Raw genomic sequence first — 18,742 nt, 5'->3', positions numbered from 1 at the left:
ATCCTAGAGAATGTTCCATGTGCACTTGAGAACAATGTGTATTCAGCTTTTTCAGGGTGAAGTGATCTATATATGTCTATTAAGTCCAATTGTTTTAGTTCTTCATTTAGCTCCACTATTTCCTTGTTGATTTTCTGTCTGGATGATCTGTCCATTGATGTGAGTGGGGTGTTGAGGTCTCCTACTATTATTTTGTTGTTTTTAACATTTTCCTTTAGGTCTGTTAATAGTTGCTTTATGAATCTTGGTGCTCCTGTGTTGGGTGCATAGATATTTATAAGCGTTATTTCTTCTTGATGAAGTGTCCCTTTGATCATTATATATTGTCCCTCTGTGTCTGTTTACCTGTCTTATTTTGAAATCCACTTGGTCTGATATGAGAATTGCAACACCTGCCTTTTTTTCCTTGCTGTTTGCTTAAGTATTGTCCTCCACCCCTTCACCCTGAGTCTGTGTTTGTCCTTGGGGCTGGGGTGTGTTTCCTGGAGGCAACAAATTGTTGGATCATGTTCTTTAATCCATTTTGCCACTCTGTGTCTTTTTATTGGAGAGTTCAATCCGTTCACATTGAGAGTGATTATTGATGCATGTGGACTTAATGCTGTTAATCTGTCGCTCATTATCTTGTTTTCTTGCGTTTATTTTCCTGTTTGCTTTAGAGTACCCATTTAATACTGCAATTTCTTATGCTGGGTTTCTTAGATTTTTCCTTATTTATGATTTGTGATTTTGTTCCGCACTTTATTTTAGTGTCTACCTTGAAGTTTGTATTTAGAATCTTGTGTATAATATAGTCTATTCTCTGGTGGTCTCTTACTTACTTGACCAATACTGATATAGACCCTTTGCTCTTCCCCTCCTAAATAATTATTTTCATTTTTTATTCCAACTCGTCTTATTAATTGATAGTTAGAGTGCTAAGATCGTCCTTGTTTTGGTAGTTTCCTTACCTTTACCCTAATGCTATAGTTGAGTATTTGCTATCCTGTTCTGGTTCTACCCATCGGTCTCCCTAGCCTGTGGATTGTGTCCCCTTTCTCCGTTTTTTCTTTTTTCAGGTATGAGAGCCTTCTTGAGGATTTCTTGTAATGGAGGGCTTTTAGTTACAAATTTCCTTAACTTTTGTTTGTCTGGAAAAGATTTAATTTCTCCCTCATATCTGAAGGAAATTCTTGCTGGATAGAGTATTCTTGGCTGAAGATTTTTATCCTTTAAAGCTTTGAATATGTTACTCCATTCTCTCCTAGCTTGTAGGGTTTCTGTAGAGAAATCCGCTGACAGTCTGATAGGGGCTCCTTTATAGGTTATTCTTTTTTTTCTTACTTCCCCGAGTAGTCTTTCCTTAGCTTTCCTTTTTGCCAACTTTACTACTATGTGCTGTGGTGTAGCTCTTTTTACATTGACAAATCTAGGAGATCTAAAACCCTCCTCTACACACATTTCTCTGTCAATCCCTAGATTTGGGAAGTTCTCTTCAATAATTTCGTTAAGCACACTTTCTGCTCCATTTTCCTTTTCCATATTCTCGGGAATTCCTATGATCCTTATGTTCTTACTCCTCATTGAATTCATTATCTCTCAGAGATTTTCCTCATTTTTTTATTTCTTAGTTCTCTTTCTTCCTCTGTCTGGTGCCATTCAGCCTGTCTATCTTTGATTATGCTAATTTGCTCCTCTATCTTGTCTACACGGGCATTCAGGGAATCCATATTCTGTTTTATCTGGTCCATTGTGTTTTTCATCTCAAGTAATTCTGTTTGATTCTTTATGATTTCAATCTCTTTTGTGAAGTAACTCCAGAACTCGGCTTGTTTCTCTATCTTTCTCTCTACCTCATTGAGTTTTTTTATTATAGCTGCTCTGAATTCATTATCACTTAGTTTACCTAATTCCAAGTCCTCAGGACTTAATTCTATGTTTTTATTGTTTTCCTTCTGGTCTGAGGCTTTTATAAATTGCTGGATGGTAGAGAAGCGGTTTTTTCACATGGTGGTAGAATTCAGTTGCAGTTACTGCCTGTCGCCACTAGATGGGGGTCAAGAGCTGCGTGTTATGAGATCTCCGCCTTGGGGCAAGATGGCTGTGCCCACTGGCTTTGCTGGGGGGGAGGGGCTGTTACTCACACGCCCGGTCTGGGTTCAGATCAGTTCTGTTCTCTGGTCTCCCAAGGCCCTTGATTTATGGGGTCCCTGCAGGTGGAAGCTTTCCCCCCGTCAGTGGGTCTCCACTGAATCAGCGGCAGGAGTCCTGGATGATCCCCCAGTCGCGCGGCCCCTCCCCCGCTCCTTCCCGACCCGCGCCGCAGCGATTGCAGACTCTAGGGGAGGGAGCGATGTTCTCTCCTACCGTTCCAGCGCCTCCGAGGCTGTCAGTAGGATTTATGATCTCTGCCTTCTTGGTATTGTAGGTCTCTAACGAGCTGGCATTATGTTTATTCTCTGAAGTTCAGTTCTTCCAAACTTTTGTTGTATTTTGGAGGGGAGAGAATCCTGGGTCAGCTCACCCCGCCATTTTGCTCTGCCCCCTCTCAGGTCTCAGTCTTTTAGTGAGCCTATGCCTCTGGACTGTGAACTTCACAAGTGTTTCTCAGTTTTTTATTCTCCTCCGTTAGGTGGGAGAGGATGAACAGAATGGGCTAGAGTTGGGTATTTCCTTTTTCCCATGTGAAAGGCTAGAGTTAACTAGAATTGGGTAATTTCCTCTCACCCAGGTCAGTCAGGCTCTGATAATATCCTGACTGCTTAGGCTGAGGTTAACGAGTTGTTAAGAAACACAGAATGCTCTGGCATATTTCAAAATAGTTCCTTTACCCCTTCCCCTGCCAGAAGCATCTCTGATATTTACTGTGAGAACCAGGTAGAACTCCTGGAGGTAAATCTCACAGAAATGTGAAGGGCCTTCCTATGATCAGGTCCCCCTGGAGTTTTTAACTCTCAGAGTTGTCCACACTGAGCCTCCAGCAATTCCACAACTGTAGTTCTGGTCATGAGTCTCTGCTCCCATAAGCTATGACTCCCTATATTCACCTGACTCTTTAATCTTTGGGGCAGTGTCTTGTCTTGGTGTACTCTGTCTCTTAGGAATCCAAGAAGAGTTGCTGACTTTTTCAGTCTGTTCAGTTTTTTACTTATTGTTAGGATGGTGTGGTGATTTCTAAGCTCCTTACATGTGGAACCAGAAACAAGAAGTCCTCAACAACCCATTTTTGAAATGTTTTATTTAATTTTGATAATTCAACTTTTAAGTTGTAGTAAGAATAAGAAATGTCAGTATGTGTGTTTTTTTGTCCCCAACTTATGAAATTAACATATCACTGTTTAATTGAGTTGACTTGGCAATCAGCATTTTAAAAAATAAAATAGAATTGAATAAAGAATATGAGTATACTAAAGACAGCTGGGGTGAGTATGGTATCATGTAATGTTTATTTCTTAATGTAGATCAGTAGATAAACTTGGAAAGATATTAGGTGAAGGAATTAAAAACGTGTAAATTACATTTGAAATGTAAAATGACTACTGGAAAAAATAAAAAATGAATAATAAATATCAAAGTAATAAAATATCAAAATACTTTTAAATAAATTTAAAAAACAGAGATAGTAGCATGAAAAAAATGAAGTTCACTACCATGAACTCCATATATGTAAAGTTCATAAATTATGACAACTTAATGAAAATTGAATTTCAGTTTACTTTTGTATTAAGAAAGAAAAACAGTTATCTGAACAATTCAAATGTATGTGAAAATGGACTCATTTGCAAATAAACACATGAATCTATAAGTATCCATATGCGTAAATATTCACTCAAAATTTGAAAACCTTTTAGTTCTATTAAAACCATTTAAAGCTTGTAGTCCAGCAGAAAAAGCACAAGAGATCAGAAATTTAGGAATAAAATGCTTGGATATAAATTCCAGCATCACCACCCACTGACAGGGTGACCTTGGGCACATCACTGAACCTAAATCTCAATTTTCTTATAAGTAAAATGGGAATAATTGGAAACAAATTACAAAGTATGAATGTACATAATGTGAAAAAACCTTAAAAACCTGAAGTGCTATGTAATTGTTAGGTATCGTCATCAAATAGATAATAAACCCCTGTGCAAGCAGAAACGAAAAAGACTTTCTCCTTCATTTTTCCTCCTGTCCTAACACTAAAATTTTCAAGTGCTGAATGTCTCATGATTTCATTGCCTTACTTAGTAAATACACTGTAAATGGAAGTATCTATAGTATTTTTATATACACAATTTTTTCAAAGTATGCAGCTCTTTCTGAAGATTTTGCATGAAACCCAATTACTGAGATAGTATTCTGGAAAGGTAAATTAGCCGGGCCATAAACAAATTTGCTAATTTGTAAACAAATTTCCAGTATGTAGTATACTGGAAAACAAGTTGTTTTACTTAACACTATGTATATAAACAGGGCTGCCAATCACAAATAAGTGGTGCCATTAAAGTACCAGTGGCCAAATCCCCACCTGGAAACATTTTTTGGTTATTCAGGTTAATAAATACATTTGAAAATAAAAAGAAAAATTCTTATTTCAAACAAACATGTAATGCATCTGAATGGTCTTTCTACAGGACTAAACTCCTTAAAAGATGTTATAATCAGATTTTCATGTATTTAGATTCAAAAGGCCAATTCGACGTTATAGCATTTGGTCTTAGAATTGTCTGACTCACCCTGATGATGCCACCGACGACTTCCATCACTTTGCCTCGATACCACAGAGTATCTGATCCTCTCACCGCACAGGCTTCTCCTTTTTTCCAGAAATAAGGCTCCAAAAGACCAAGGCATTTTAAATTACTCTGAATTTCATTCATCATTTTTATTAGTTCAAATTCTGAAGAAGTTATTAAAAATAGAAAACATTTAGGAAAAACTCCCTACCATTTTCAAATGAAGTCATCACCAACCTTTAATAATCTCATCAGCTAGATATCACAGGGAATTAAAAATCAGTCCCCACATAAAGAGCTTTAACAAAAATTTAATTCAGGTGCCAGCCTGGTGGTGTGGTGGTGAAGTTCGACACAGTCCACTTTGGCAGCCTGGGTTTGCAGGTTCAGATCCTGGGCATGGACCTACACCACTCATCAAGGCATGCTGTGGTGGCGACCCACATACAAAATAGAGGAAGATGGGCACAGATGTTCGTTCAGGGCTAATCTTCCTCAAGCAAAAAGAGGAAGATCGGCAACAGGTGTTAGCTCAGGGCCAATCTTCCGGGGGGTGAGGGGCAATCTAATTCCATCAGCAGCTTCTATATGTTTCAATAGTTACTACTGACCGTGTGTAAATAATTATTCTGATCTCAGGTTATAAACGCAAGCATTATTTTGGGAGTGCAAGAATTATTAAAAGCTCTAAACACATACCAGGTAGCCTAATATAAAAGAACTATCACTTTAAGATAATGTCACTTTGAGAGCACACTAAGTAAAACAGAATACAAATTATGTTACTTGATGCTTAGATACAGCATAATTCCAGGGACATAAAATTAAAATTCTACTGTTGCTACCTACTGCTAATTGGCTCATTATTTCCACAGTAAATATACATCCCCATAACTGATACCGCAGAAGGCAAGGTCTCGAGTCAGAACCTAGACCAGTTCTACCACTTCAGTTGTGCGATCTTGGGTAGCTCCTTTACCTCTGTAAGTTTCCATTTCTTCCTCCGTAAACTGGGTGTAATAGCACCTGCGTGCACTACCAGCATTGTGGGGATTACATGCAGAGCGTCTAGCACATCGCCTGGCATGTCACAGTCCACTGGTTTTAGCTATCACTATTTATATACGCCAAGGAAAGCTTCTGGATCAAGTACATTGCTAAAGGTCTCAAATACTGTTCACTTCTTCTAGAATCGCCAACTACACAGATTTATTCTGTTTTCCAAATTAAAAAACAGTATTCAGGAGATGAACAAATGAGACAAAAATTTCAACAAATTCACAGCCACGATATCCTTATCCGTAGGTGGACTCACTATGAAGCTGATGGAGCTTAAGTCCTGTGAGTGCGAGAGTTGCCATGAGTTACAGAGTATTCTGGACTACACTCAGGGTGCAGAAAGGAAGCATTTGTACACAAGCCTGAAGAGATCTCAAGAAGGACCTAAATATTCTCAAAGAGCCCTGAGTCTCCAGCTGCTTCTTGTGATTTCTTTTCTCATTCTAAGAGGATATAAACTGTTGTAATCTTTTTTCTTAGAGAGCCTCCAAACTTGTATACGTGCCTGGTCTTACATACCTGGAACCATGCCCATGCTTATCTTAGGTCCAATGTCTATCTCTTCCCAATGCCTCCATAAGTGGTTTTTATGTGCCAGGGATCGTGAAAAGCACTGTGTGTGTTATTTCATTTAACCTTCACAACAACCCAGTGAAAGTGAGTTCAAAGAAGTTCACCACTTGCCCAGGGTATCTCAGTCCATGTCTATCTTGCTTGAGAACTGGAGCTGCTGGCCACTACTTTTCCTGACTAATCCTACAGAACGTAAAAGATCTTACCTGACAATTTAGGTATTACGAATATAGTTCCATCATCACCAACGCAGCTGACTACTGCCTCCAATACTTTCATGTTAGGAATAGCTGGTGGCTTATAGCATCCAGTAGTTCTTGGTTCTAGAATTTTCTCCTTAAATTTAGACACCTTGTGTTCACTGATAATGTCAGCAGCTTTTTTGTCAGGGTCAAAGTTAATTTTAATACACTTAGTATCCATTGAATCTTCTTGTTCTAGGGGGGTTTCCAGAGACTTCTCAAATAATGAATGGCTGTTATCTAACGTATTAATTCTGTAATATTCAACAAAGAATTTATATATACACATGAGCAAATAAAAAAGTTCTGGGGAAAACAATATAAAAAGAACGCTTCAAATATACTTGAAATTTAACTATTTGCTCTAGTCTAGGATATACTAGTCTAATTTGTTAAATGAGGATAATTTAAATTAAAATTATTTTAAATTATGAATGAGCTTGATGAGAAAAAGCAATATAATTTTACTTAAATGCTTTAAAATTACTATCTCATATTTACAAACTACTCTCTTAAAATCTTATAAGTATATTCCAAGTATTATACAATTAACTAGATGTCACTGGGAAATATGACACCTTCAAGCTAATTCTAACTTAGTCCACAGATAGAACATATACATGTGGCAAGTTATCAACATTCATAAATATAAAGGTAATATTAATCTCTTAAGAAACAATACAGTACTATCAGATATTAAGTGTTAGTGGTTATACTGTATTCACTCAATTTTTTTTACTTTATTTCCTTCTAGTTAAAAAAAAGTATGCCTCCCTCCCCCCAATTTTTTTTTCTCTTATTTTAGCAGAATTATAGCAGATTTTTGTTCCTTCTCCTTCCCTGTATTTTCTCTTGAAAGGAATTTTATGTTTTATCAATATAAAATAGCTACATAATTCCTCAACTAATACCACTCTCTCATCATCCCTAGCCTTGCGATAGCTAGTAGTTTCAGTGCTGTAAAAGCAGTAAAGACGATCACAATTAGTGGCAGATGTTGTCAGCAATGCTAACTTGCCTAGCATTTTTCACTTTCACATTTATCAAGGAACTGCTTTAGCCTAAAGCCAGTGAACCCTAAAGAGACACACGCAGGACTAAAGATGCAGAGCCTACGTGTGTGTCAACGCCCAGGCAATTAAGTCAGCATCCACCACACCCGGCTAACCACCTCATGTCCCATTTTATTTTTGATCTCTCATTCTCCCTCCATTTCATCAGGACTGGGGTCTTGGTGAAAATAAGGTAAGATATTACAATGCAAGATAAAAAAAAAAGATCTGGCCATCTGTGTTACAAAATGCCTACTTGGAACATGTGTTTGCAATTCCAATATACCGCTAACTCTAGAAAAAAAGAGATAAAAAGAGAAAGCTACAGCTATAGAAATATGCTGATCTTTATCCCCTTGGATCAAAGGAACTTAAACCCCAAACTTACTATCTAAAATGATCTTTAAGTGTAAATATTGTTCAATTAGGTTTTTTTGCTACCTATTTCTGTTTTACATAAACACATTTTGGTAAATACCTACCAGAATTCCCAAGATAAAGCTTAAACATCTCTGTCTAAGCAAATGAGGCCAAAGGGCTCAGATCTGGTACCCACTTAAATAATTCTCTTTTCCTTTGGTTTACAGTGCAAATGCCACACCACAGGGCAAAGAACAAAAGGAAAAATGTCAGTAGGCATTGAAATATATAAGAGCTGATGTGCCTGAACAAGGAAGTTAGTAATCTTGACTGAATTTATTTCTGAGCTGGCTCTCAGGGTTGGTTTATAAATCATTTTTAATAGTAAACAAGATGCAATTCAGGTTTGAAAGCACATAGATATGAAGATTTACACAGGGAAATAAGAAGCCTCCATCACAAAGTGATGTTAAAAAAAAAGTCTATACCTCCTTTCTCTCAAAGCCAAACCTTTTTTAATCAAATATTTAGAAACATCAACTTGCTCTCCTTTTTCATCTCTGCAGAAAATTTTCACAGGTAATGGCCATGTTGTATTGTTTTCCTGCAATGATTTAAGAGCAGACTAAATATTAGACACAAAAATAAAATCTTCTTACAAACAACATACTTTTCACAGCATTTCCTCCACATTTCTCCAAGCCAGAAAAACATATTTCCCAACCAAGTAAAGTTATTTTGATATCTGAACATATCAGAGAGAAAACAGCACGGCACAGAGTCACTGGGGACAGTTGGCTGTTTGGGCAATGTTTCAGGAAGGCCTCGCTGTGAAGGTTAAGCTACCCGAAGGTGGGGAGCAGACTGAAAATGGGGGAGGGAGGGAACACATCACCAGTTACAACAGTTCTCTATTATCCTAAACTCTTTGCAAATTATAAAATCAAAATATATTTTTCCAGCTGTACCGTTTATTCTGCAAAAAGCAAAAGAAAGAATTACAAAACATATATTCTGTTTCACATGGAAGCATAAAAATGAAGAAAGTACACATAGAAAGAAGAAAGTAACGTGAAAAATTACTTATGTATCAAATTAGAAAAAAAGGAGGCAAAGAATACTTTAAGTGTTCTGAAAAGATATATCCTACATATATCCTCTTCTCAATTCCATATTCATAAATAATACACCTTTGATGACATACAGCTAATATGATTTCCAGTGTGTAAAGAACATCAAAAGGCTTCAGAAATCTACTCTAGCATACATACATTCTGTTTCTTTGCTTGTTTCGGTGAGGAAGATTCACCCTGAGCTTGGGTTGCCACCTCAGCATGGCTGAGTGTTGTAGGTCCACACCAATGACGTGAACCTGCAAACCCGAGCCACTGAAGTGGAGAGCACCAAACTTAACCACTATGCCATGGGGCCAGCCCCATACATTGTTTTTTAACACGCAAATTATCAACTCAAGAATATTACGTTAGAAATGCTTTGGTTTATTTATACAATCGTTTATGGTACATCTACTATCAAGTGGGCTTTGTGACTTGACTTACAAGCTGGCCCGGTGGTTTAGTAGTTAAGCTCACACACTCTGCTTTGGTGGCCCAGGGTTTGCAGGTTTGGATCCCAGGCATGGACCCAGCAGCACTTGCCAAGCGACGCTGTGGCGGCATCCCACATAAAATAGAGGAAGATCAGCACAGATGTTAGCTCAGCAACAATCTTCCTCAAGCAAAAAGAGGAGCATTACAACAGACGTCAGCTCACAGTTAATCTTCCTCACAAAACAAACAAAAAAAGACCATAAAAGGTTGCAAGAAAAAAAAATCCAAATAGTTTGCTGTTACTTTGTCAACAAGAAAATAAATGGAGTTGTAGAAAACATCAGTGAAATAATCAGTACATATCTATTGTAACTGTTTACCTCATTACACACCTGTAAGATTATAGTCGCTACAGCTCCAGTTAGGTACAATGAAAGACAGTCACAAGCTGTCGCTGTCCACTTGTCACTCCCACCAGTTGGTCTGAAACAAAAAACAATGACAACATGTTTTATAACAAGTAGTATAGGATATAGAAATATAAAAAACCACCATATACATATATACTTAAATTAACTTCATATGTAGTGAGAAATCAATTTAAACATGGCTTTGTGTTATTTTCACAATTTTCTTCCCTGTTTTCATAGTCTTCTGTTCATCCCTCTATTCTACCTATGGCCCATGTTACATGCTAACTTATTTATGTATTTCTGTTCTGCAGCTACACTGAGAACCCTCAGAAAGTATACATGTTTTAAGAATTTTTTTTAGCTATTGTATACATTTCATATATGCTAATTAGACTATAAACTGAGAGGGTAGGGATAATGTATTGTAAGTATTATGTGTACGTGTGTGTATGTGTTGTATTATGTGTAATGTCCATCATCATACCCCTAATGCCTAGGATAGTGCCTGGCACACAGAAGGCACTCCAAAAACATTTAATGGAAATAAAAAAGAACAGTCCCTTTACAATGATGATTCCATTGCTCAAACACTTTTGGAAGTTTGTTTCTGGAATTTAAATCCAAGATGAATTGCTACTTATGAATATCAGCCTCAATAATTTACAGAAGATTTACTTTTTAATATTCATGCTTAAAAACGTTCAATAAATATTTACTGACAAACCAATGAAAAGCCGAGTATCCAACTTCATCAACTATTTTAGTTTGCAGAGTTGAAACTGAGTGACTCTAGATTCACCCCAAAGAATAAAGCAGCAGTGCCACTAAAGAGATTACAGGTAGCACAGCACAGGTTCGGAGGGCTCTCTAGATTGGACTTTCGCTGGCGCTGACCCATCAATACAGTAAATAACGGATCTAGCCAATCCTTTCACGTTAAATGGTTCACACGAGTGAACTAATGAAATCAACTGTGCATGCAGTTTGACCAAACAGGATTTAGTAAATACGCCATAGTATTTACACTAAGCCCAGTGTCCTTACAAGCTAAGAAGCTTAAATTACCAGTGACTCCTAGAATTAGGCATGGTTTTTTATTTATTATGATGGTGTAAACTTCTGAACATCTGAAAGTACTTACAACATTTAAAAAAAAATCTGGGGCTGGTCTAGTGGCGCAGCAGTTAAGTGTGCACGTTCTGCTTCTGCGGCCCAGGGTGAGCCAGTTTGGATGCCAGGTGTGGACATGGCACCACTTGGCAGGCCATGCTGTGGTAGGTGTCCCACATATAAAGTAGAGGAAGATGGGCACGGATGTTAGCTCAGGGCCAGTCTTCCTCAGCAAAAAGAGGAGGATTGGCAGCAGATGTTAGCTCGGGGCTAATCTTCCTCAAAAAAAAAAAAAAAAAAATCTATGGTCTATATCCACAAAACTGTATCTTTCAGCCGGGAGAGATGAAAAAGTTCTGGAGATGGATAGTGGTGAAAGTTGTACAACAATATGAACTGCTTAATGCCACTGAAATTTACACTTAAATATGATAAATTTATGTTATGTATATTTCGTCACAATGAAAAAGAAATCTATGGAAAAAGATTTCTCAGAAGGGTAGTAGAGCATAGTGGTTAGGATTCCAGTTCTGGATTCAGAATTTGCTCATAATCCTAGCTCAACACAGTTAGTAGATATATTACTCTGGATAATAAAATACTTAACCTCTTGGAGACTCAATTTCTCTATCTGTAAATACCTTATCTATAGCTTAAAGGTTTGCTGTGAGGATTAATAATGCCTATAAGGCAATTAACACAGGGTCCAGACGTGCTTAAGGTTAGCTATTGCTATTAGACTCTTGAAGTGATGGCATTCTACCACAGTCCATAAGATATAATTCAAGGTACAACTAAGGGATTTAGAGAATTCTGTTCAATTGTTCTGACTGAATCGTTTAACGTGGAAGTGAAAACTAGGATAGAAGATTTATGCAGAATGTGGGCCTGAGATTTCCACTCCAGGGCACTGCAAGAATGTATCGATATGGTCCCATAGTCACTGTTAGCGATCACAGACAATGTCAGAGGCGCCTGTGAGACTGCAGAAATGTTCTGCGCAAACAGGCGGATTACGGAAACTACCATTGATGAGCTTTTTAAGAGCACTGAACAGATGGTCTACCAGCAATTAGAACAAAAAGGGGTCACCAAGAACAAGACATCCTATTCTAATCTCAATTTTTAAAAAATCAGGTTTCAAAACTGATAAACCAATATCATATTTTTAGATAACTTTGGGTAAGGTACTTAATTTCTGTGTCATTTCTTTAATTGTAAAACAGGGATAATAACAGTCCCCATGTCAGTGTTGTGAGGATTAAATGAACTGATACAAGTCAAGCATTTTGTACAGTCTGCCCCGGTAGACAGTAAATGTTGGGGGTCACTGTGTAGCGCATCTGGAGTTCTTTCATGAGATCCCTGGGGGTAAGACAAAAATAGGTAGGATAAACCTGTAACTTTAAACAGTTCATTAAAGCTTTTATAGTAACGTGGAAAGGGTCCTCAGGACCTTTTAGCTCTATTTGCGAACAGATTTTTAATATTCCTATTTGTGCTCATGTCTGAAAAAGCACACACAAACATGTATATGTGTGTGTGTGTTATGTCTGTCTTTTAGCCAAATAACAGCAATTGGCTAGATAGGTTTGCTTCAAATTAGGAAGCAAATCTGAGACAATCCCAAACTACAGGCATCCCTGTAAGATTTGGGTAATGGTGGGCAGCACATCAAAGCAACAGGAAGTGATCTTCCCATAGGCTTTAATGAATGATAAAGCTGCTTCCCATAGGTAGGATTATATCCAGTACACCCTGGTGAACAGTAGCTAGGATTTATTTAGCAACAGTTAATGATTCTTTTGAACCTCTGGAGGGAAAGTCAATTAATTTTTGGCAACACTGTTACTTCAGTGACTAGATACTCTGATTTTTGTCAATAGAAGCCATAAATTCAAACATTTATGTGGCACCTACTAGTTTTTAAGAAAATGTTGACAAATAGTTAAAAATTATAAAAACATTCTGTCGGTCAAATACATGGTACATGTTAGTTAAATTTGGCCACAAACTGTTAACTCTGAATAGAGATATGCCTTCAAATTTATAGATAATACATTAGAAAGAACAGCCTAGACGCTGAACAATATTTGAATTTCAAAACGAATTAGATGAAATTTGACAAGAATAAATGGAAAACCTATATTTTGGTGAAAAAATCAATTATATAAGTGTAGAAACAAATATAGCTTCATAATAGGTTTGAGCAGAGAAGAGCAAGTGCCAGTTCTATGAAGCCCGGAAGTGCAAAGCCCTTTTAAAGACGTCAAGGCCTGTCCTGCTCCTCTAGGGCAGTACTGCGTCTTTGCCTGTAAACTCTGACCTGTTTCAGCTGATATTACCTTCTTCCTCAGGGTACATGGGGCATGATAATCCTGGGACAGTCAACAAAGAGAGACTGACATGCTTGGGATCTTTTAAACTCGAATGGAGTTACAGCTCAGACCACTGGGTTTCTGATTAGTATTCACAAGCTCAATGTGAGTTCAATGAAAACTGCTTAGGAAATTCAACCCAACTCATCCCTCAAATACAAATTATTATTATTTTTTTTTTTTGAGGAAGACTGTTCTGAGCTAACATCTGTGCCACTCTTCCTCTATTTTATATGGGACACTGCCACAGCATGGCTTGACGAGAGGCGCTAGGTCTGCACCCAGGATATGATCCTCCAAACCCTGGGCCACTGAAGCAGAGTATACAAACTTAACCATGATGCCAGTAGGATGGGCCCCCAAAATACAAATTTAAACATGCTGCATTAAGCAAAACATAGCGACTAGTTTTATACATTTATAGTTTTAGTGACAACTGCTAATACACATTTATAGTTTTAGTAAGAGCTGCTCAGAATATACCAGAAATAATTCTTCCAACTTAAACCAGAAAACATTTAGAGAAGGCAAGCAAGAAGTTTAGAAATCATGTTATTTTAGGATTATCTGAGAAAACTGTAGATAGCCTGGAAGAAAACAAAAGTCTTAGTGGAAAAATTAGGATGTTGAGAAGATATGGGGAGCCCAATTTTAACGCAATGTAAGAAAACACCAGCAACTGAAGCTGCCTGGTAAAGAAACAAGCTCTCTTGAGAAGTCCGCTCCACAGCACTGGAAGTCTTCAAGCAGGTCTAAAATGTCCACTTATTAGGGCTGGTATAAAAGAAATTACTGTCATGACGCCTCTAAGCTCTTTGGATTTCAAGGTTAAGATTCTATAATTCTTGTTACAAAGACACTATGGGTTTACTGCCACAGATTTATCAATGGAGAAAGGTCCGCTAGAAGGAGGAATTGGCAATTTCTGTATTTTCCAAACAGAAATCTGAGTATAATACATACTCACAGTAAGTGCTCCTAGTGCTCCCTTCCAGCCTGGGAAAACCATAAGCTAATAGTCAACAGTGCAATCTAGGAAGAGCCATATTGGGTTTTACCAAACATTTTCCTCCTAAATAATGTATTTAGAACAGGCTGTATTTTCCTATATTCCTTTAAGTTACATCTTATTTACAGATTTTTCTTACTAGCTGAAGATTATCTGAATATTTTCTTAATACCTTAAAAAGTTATTATGGTAATCTTCAAACATATTAAAAAGTGGAGAGAATATAATAAATCTGATGTTTCTATCACTCAGCTTCAAAAATTATCAATACATGACCAATTTTATTTCATCTATACTCTCACGTACTCATGCCCATCCCTGATTAATTTTAAGTTCCATTACTTTAAGTTCCACATTATCTCATTTGAAGATTTTATATTTCCAAAAGATAAGTCTTTTTCAACAAACATAGCCACAGCACCTTTATCACATCTAAAAATCTCATGATTCCTTAATATCAACCATTCAGATAGTGTTCATTTTCTCCTGATGTTTCAAGAGAGTTTGAATTGGTAAACAAAGTCCACACATCGTGAATGGTTCATACATACCGAGTGCCCCCTCCCTCACTTGCCCTTGCAATTTTCTGTTAAAGAAACTGAGTCATTTGTTCGGCAGTTTCCGTGGTTTGGATTTAGCTGATTACATTCCCATGGCATGTAACATGTTCCTCTGTTTCTTGTATTTCCTTTTAAATTCAGTTAGTTCTAGAGTCTTGATCAGATGCAAGTTTGCACTTTTCTTTTTTCAGAAGAGCTGTGTACTTCCATCAGGAGGTACACAATATCCGATTCTTTTTTCATGATTTTAGCAGCCACTGATATTCATTTTCTAGATCCCTTAGTTTATTGAGGTTGTAAAGTGGTGTTATTCGAATGATATTCTTCCTTTGTTACCTGGAATACTTATAAAGAACAAGTTTCCCTTATCAACTACTTGATTATCCTGAAATAGAGACTGTACAGGAAAAGGGAGACAAATGCTCATTTTCCTTATTCACTAGTTTTCAGAATAATGAGGCAGTTCCCTAGAATCCTCTAAAAGTGACCGAGTTTTTTTTTAAATCACTTTATGAACTTTGGGATTTAAACATATCAATGCTTTACTACATTACAATTATCATCCTACTGATGCTTAAGATGGCCCATCTTTGGTCAGTGCAAGTTTATTGAAGTTGGGCACTGAGTCCTTTCGTCATAATCCCAATAATTTTTTTATAGCTCTCTTGCTTTTTTGTTATGATGAGATATTCTAGGCTCATGTTGTACATTTCCTGTCCAAGATGTGGAATCAGACATTTTCCCAAAGAGCACTAGTTTCTTTTCATGAGAAATAGTATTTGGAGAACACAATTTGTACACCAGCATAGCTCATTGATATTGGGTCCTTCATGGTACAAAGCTAAAAACTATGCAATTTTACAATTAAAATACATCATGAGTGATGTCAGCATCACGGCGGAGTGAGGTCTTCCCTTGGACTCCCCTCTAAGATACAACCAAATGGACATTCATACACCAACAGAGGACATACACACATCACGAAAGATATCTGAGAGACCCACGCAGCCATATGCCAGAAGGTGCTGGTGGGGCTGGATCCTCTGGAGGAAGTGGAAGCTGATCTGCAGGAGCTCCATGGAGACAGATGGCTATGGCAGTGGGAAGGGCACAGGTGAGAAGAGCACCCCATCCTCACCCAGTACTCCAGCCCCAGAATCATCTGGAGCATGGTGCAGAGAGCATGGCAGTGGGGGTGTGAAAAGTGCACAGGAGATGGAGGTGTCCCGGCCCTGCCCAGCAGTCCAGCCCCAGGATCGCCCAGAGCACGGCCCAGAGAGCATGGCAGCATTGGCAGGGAAAGTGTACAGGTGAGGGAGGGGCTGCATCCCCGCCCCGTACTCCAGCCCCAAAACTGTCCAGAGCACGGAGCAGAGAGCGTGGTAGGGGCAGTGGGGAAAGGCAAAGTGCACAGTCCTGCAATAGCCCAGAGCTCCAAACAGAGAGACAAGCAGGGGCTGGGGGACGTGCTCGGGAAGCAGAGCAACCCTCCCCCTGTCCAGAGCTCCACATCTGCCACTGATAAGTTGCTCAGAGAGAAAGCAGTCAGTGGCTGGAGCTGGGGAGCCCCTGCTCATGCCGGTCCCAGAATACACAGCGCCTGATCCCCACCGAGCGGCAGTACGTGGCAGCTGCATCCAGGTAAGAGCACCACAGGGAAACAAAAATCCACACTATTAAGCAGTATAACTAGGTACATTAAAGCTCCAGATGAGACGGAAACTGACAAGTACCCAGAAACCAACCCTGAAGACACAGAAATCCACAAACTAAACTAAAAACAATTCAAAACAGCTATCAGAAAAAAACTCAATGAGTTACAAGAAAACACAGAAAGACAAACGAATGAACTCAGGTGCTTCTTCACAGAGGAGACTGAAACCATAAAGAAGAACCAGTCAGAATTGTTGGAGATGAAAACCACAGTGGATTAAATAAAGACACACCTGGATTCCCTAAACAACAGAGCTGTCAATATGGAGGAGAGAATCAGCCAGTTAGAGGATAGTACTGTAGAAATGCTTCAGAGGGAGGAGAAGAGAGAACTAAGACTAAAAAGAAATGAAGAAGCTCTCAGAGAAATATCTGACTCAATCAGGAAATGCAACATAAGCACTATAGGTATTCAAGAGGGAGAAGAGGAGGAGAATGGAGCAGAAAGCTTGTTCAAAGAAATAATAGCTGAGAACGTCCCAAACCTGCGGAGGGAGCTGGAAATCCATGTGAAAGAGGCCTCCAGATCTCCTAACTTTGTCAGTGTAAAAAGACCCACCCAAGGCATTTGGTAGTGAAGCTGGCAAAGTCAGGGACAAAGAAAATATACTAAGGGCAGCTAGGCAGAGGAAAATAACTTACAAAGGAACCCCTATCAAGCTTTCAGTGGATTTTTCAGCAGAAACCTCACAGGCTAAGAGAGAGGGGAATGACATTCAAAATCCTCAAAGACAAAAACTTTCAGCCAAGAATAGTCTATCCAGCGAAAATCTCCTTCAGATATGAGGGAGAAATAAAAACTTTCCCAGATAAAGGAAAGCTAAGGGAGTTCACTGCCACAAGATCCCCGCTATGAGAAATCCTCAAGAAGGCCCTCATAACTGCAAAAAAAAAAAAAAAAAAAAAAAAGAGGAAAGGGCTACAAAGCCCTGAGCAAGGAGATGAATAGGTAGGCAGTAATCAGAAAACGGTAGCTCTCTATCAGATCAGGTTAGTAAACACTTAAATTTAACATCAAGGATAAAGAGAAGGAAAACACCAAACAAAAATGATCTCATCATTTTAAACACAAACTCACAACACAAGATGGAAAAAGACACGACAAAAACAACTCAGAAGGGAAAGAGGAAAGGGATGGAATCAGTATAGTCTAAGGCAATAAGAGGCTGTCAGAAAACTGTGACTATCTTAACTGTGAGATTTTTTTATATGAACCTAAGAGTAACCATTAAACAAATAATTAGAACAGAGACATTTACAATAAACAGGCAGAAAATGAAGAAAATCAACAGAGAAAATTACCTAATCAAATCGGTAGTCCAAAATACACAGGACGAGAAACAAAGGAAATGCAGAAGAACCGGGAAATGTGCGATAAGATGGCAATATTAAGCCCTCATATATCAACAATCACTCTAAATGTAAAGGGACTGAATTTTCCAATCAAAAGACAGAGTGGCAGGATGGATTAAAGAACAAGACCCAACAATATGCTGCCTCCAGGAAACACATCTCAGTTCTAGAGACAAACATAGGCTCAGAGCAAAGGGACGGAAGACAATACTCCAAGCTCATAGCAAACAAAAAAATCAGGTGTTGCCATACTTACATCAGATAAAGTAGACTTAAAGACAAAACAGGTAAAGAGAGACAAAGAGGGGCAATATATAATGACAAAAGGAACTCACCAAGACGACATAACACTTATAAACATGTTGCACCCAACACAGGAGCACCAAAGTACATAAGGCAACTATTAACAAGCCCAAAAGGAGATATCAATGACAACACAGTAATAGTAGGGGACCTCAACACCTCACTTACATCAAAGGATAGATCATCCAGACGAAAATTCAACAAGGAGATAGTGGACTTAAACGAAAAACTAGGCCAGATGAACTTAATAGACATATAGAGAGAGAGCACTCCACTCAAAAACAGCAGAATATACATTCTTCTCAAGCACACATGGAACACTCAAGGATATAGCACATATTGGGAAACAAGGCAAACCTCAATAAAT

The 18,742-nt window shown here is 38.2% G+C and overlaps 1 protein-coding gene across 4 annotated transcripts in view; it reads right to left on the bottom strand.

The window, feature by feature from the left end:
• Nucleotides 1–18,742, bottom strand: part of RNF17 (ring finger protein 17) — a 152,592-nt gene that overhangs the window by 35,556 nt on the left and 98,294 nt on the right. For all 4 annotated transcript variants that reach the window (XM_070577751.1, XM_070577750.1, XM_070577753.1 and 1 more), the window contains exons 24-27: nt 9,929–10,019; nt 8,475–8,590; nt 6,539–6,828; nt 4,701–4,864 (exon numbers count right to left, since the gene is read on the bottom strand). In XM_070577751.1, the coding sequence (XP_070433852.1) occupies nt 4,701–4,864; nt 6,539–6,828; nt 8,475–8,590; nt 9,929–10,019 (661 nt within the window). The remainder of the gene's footprint in view (nt 1–4,700; nt 4,865–6,538; nt 6,829–8,474; nt 8,591–9,928; nt 10,020–18,742) is intronic.

Source organism: Equus przewalskii, chromosome 16 (assembly GCF_037783145.1).
Source record: "Equus przewalskii isolate Varuska chromosome 16, EquPr2, whole genome shotgun sequence".
NCBI lineage: Eukaryota > Metazoa > Chordata > Mammalia > Perissodactyla > Equidae > Equus > Equus przewalskii.
Note: the sequence above shows the minus strand (reverse complement) of the source record. Positions and strands in the feature narration are given on the sequence as shown.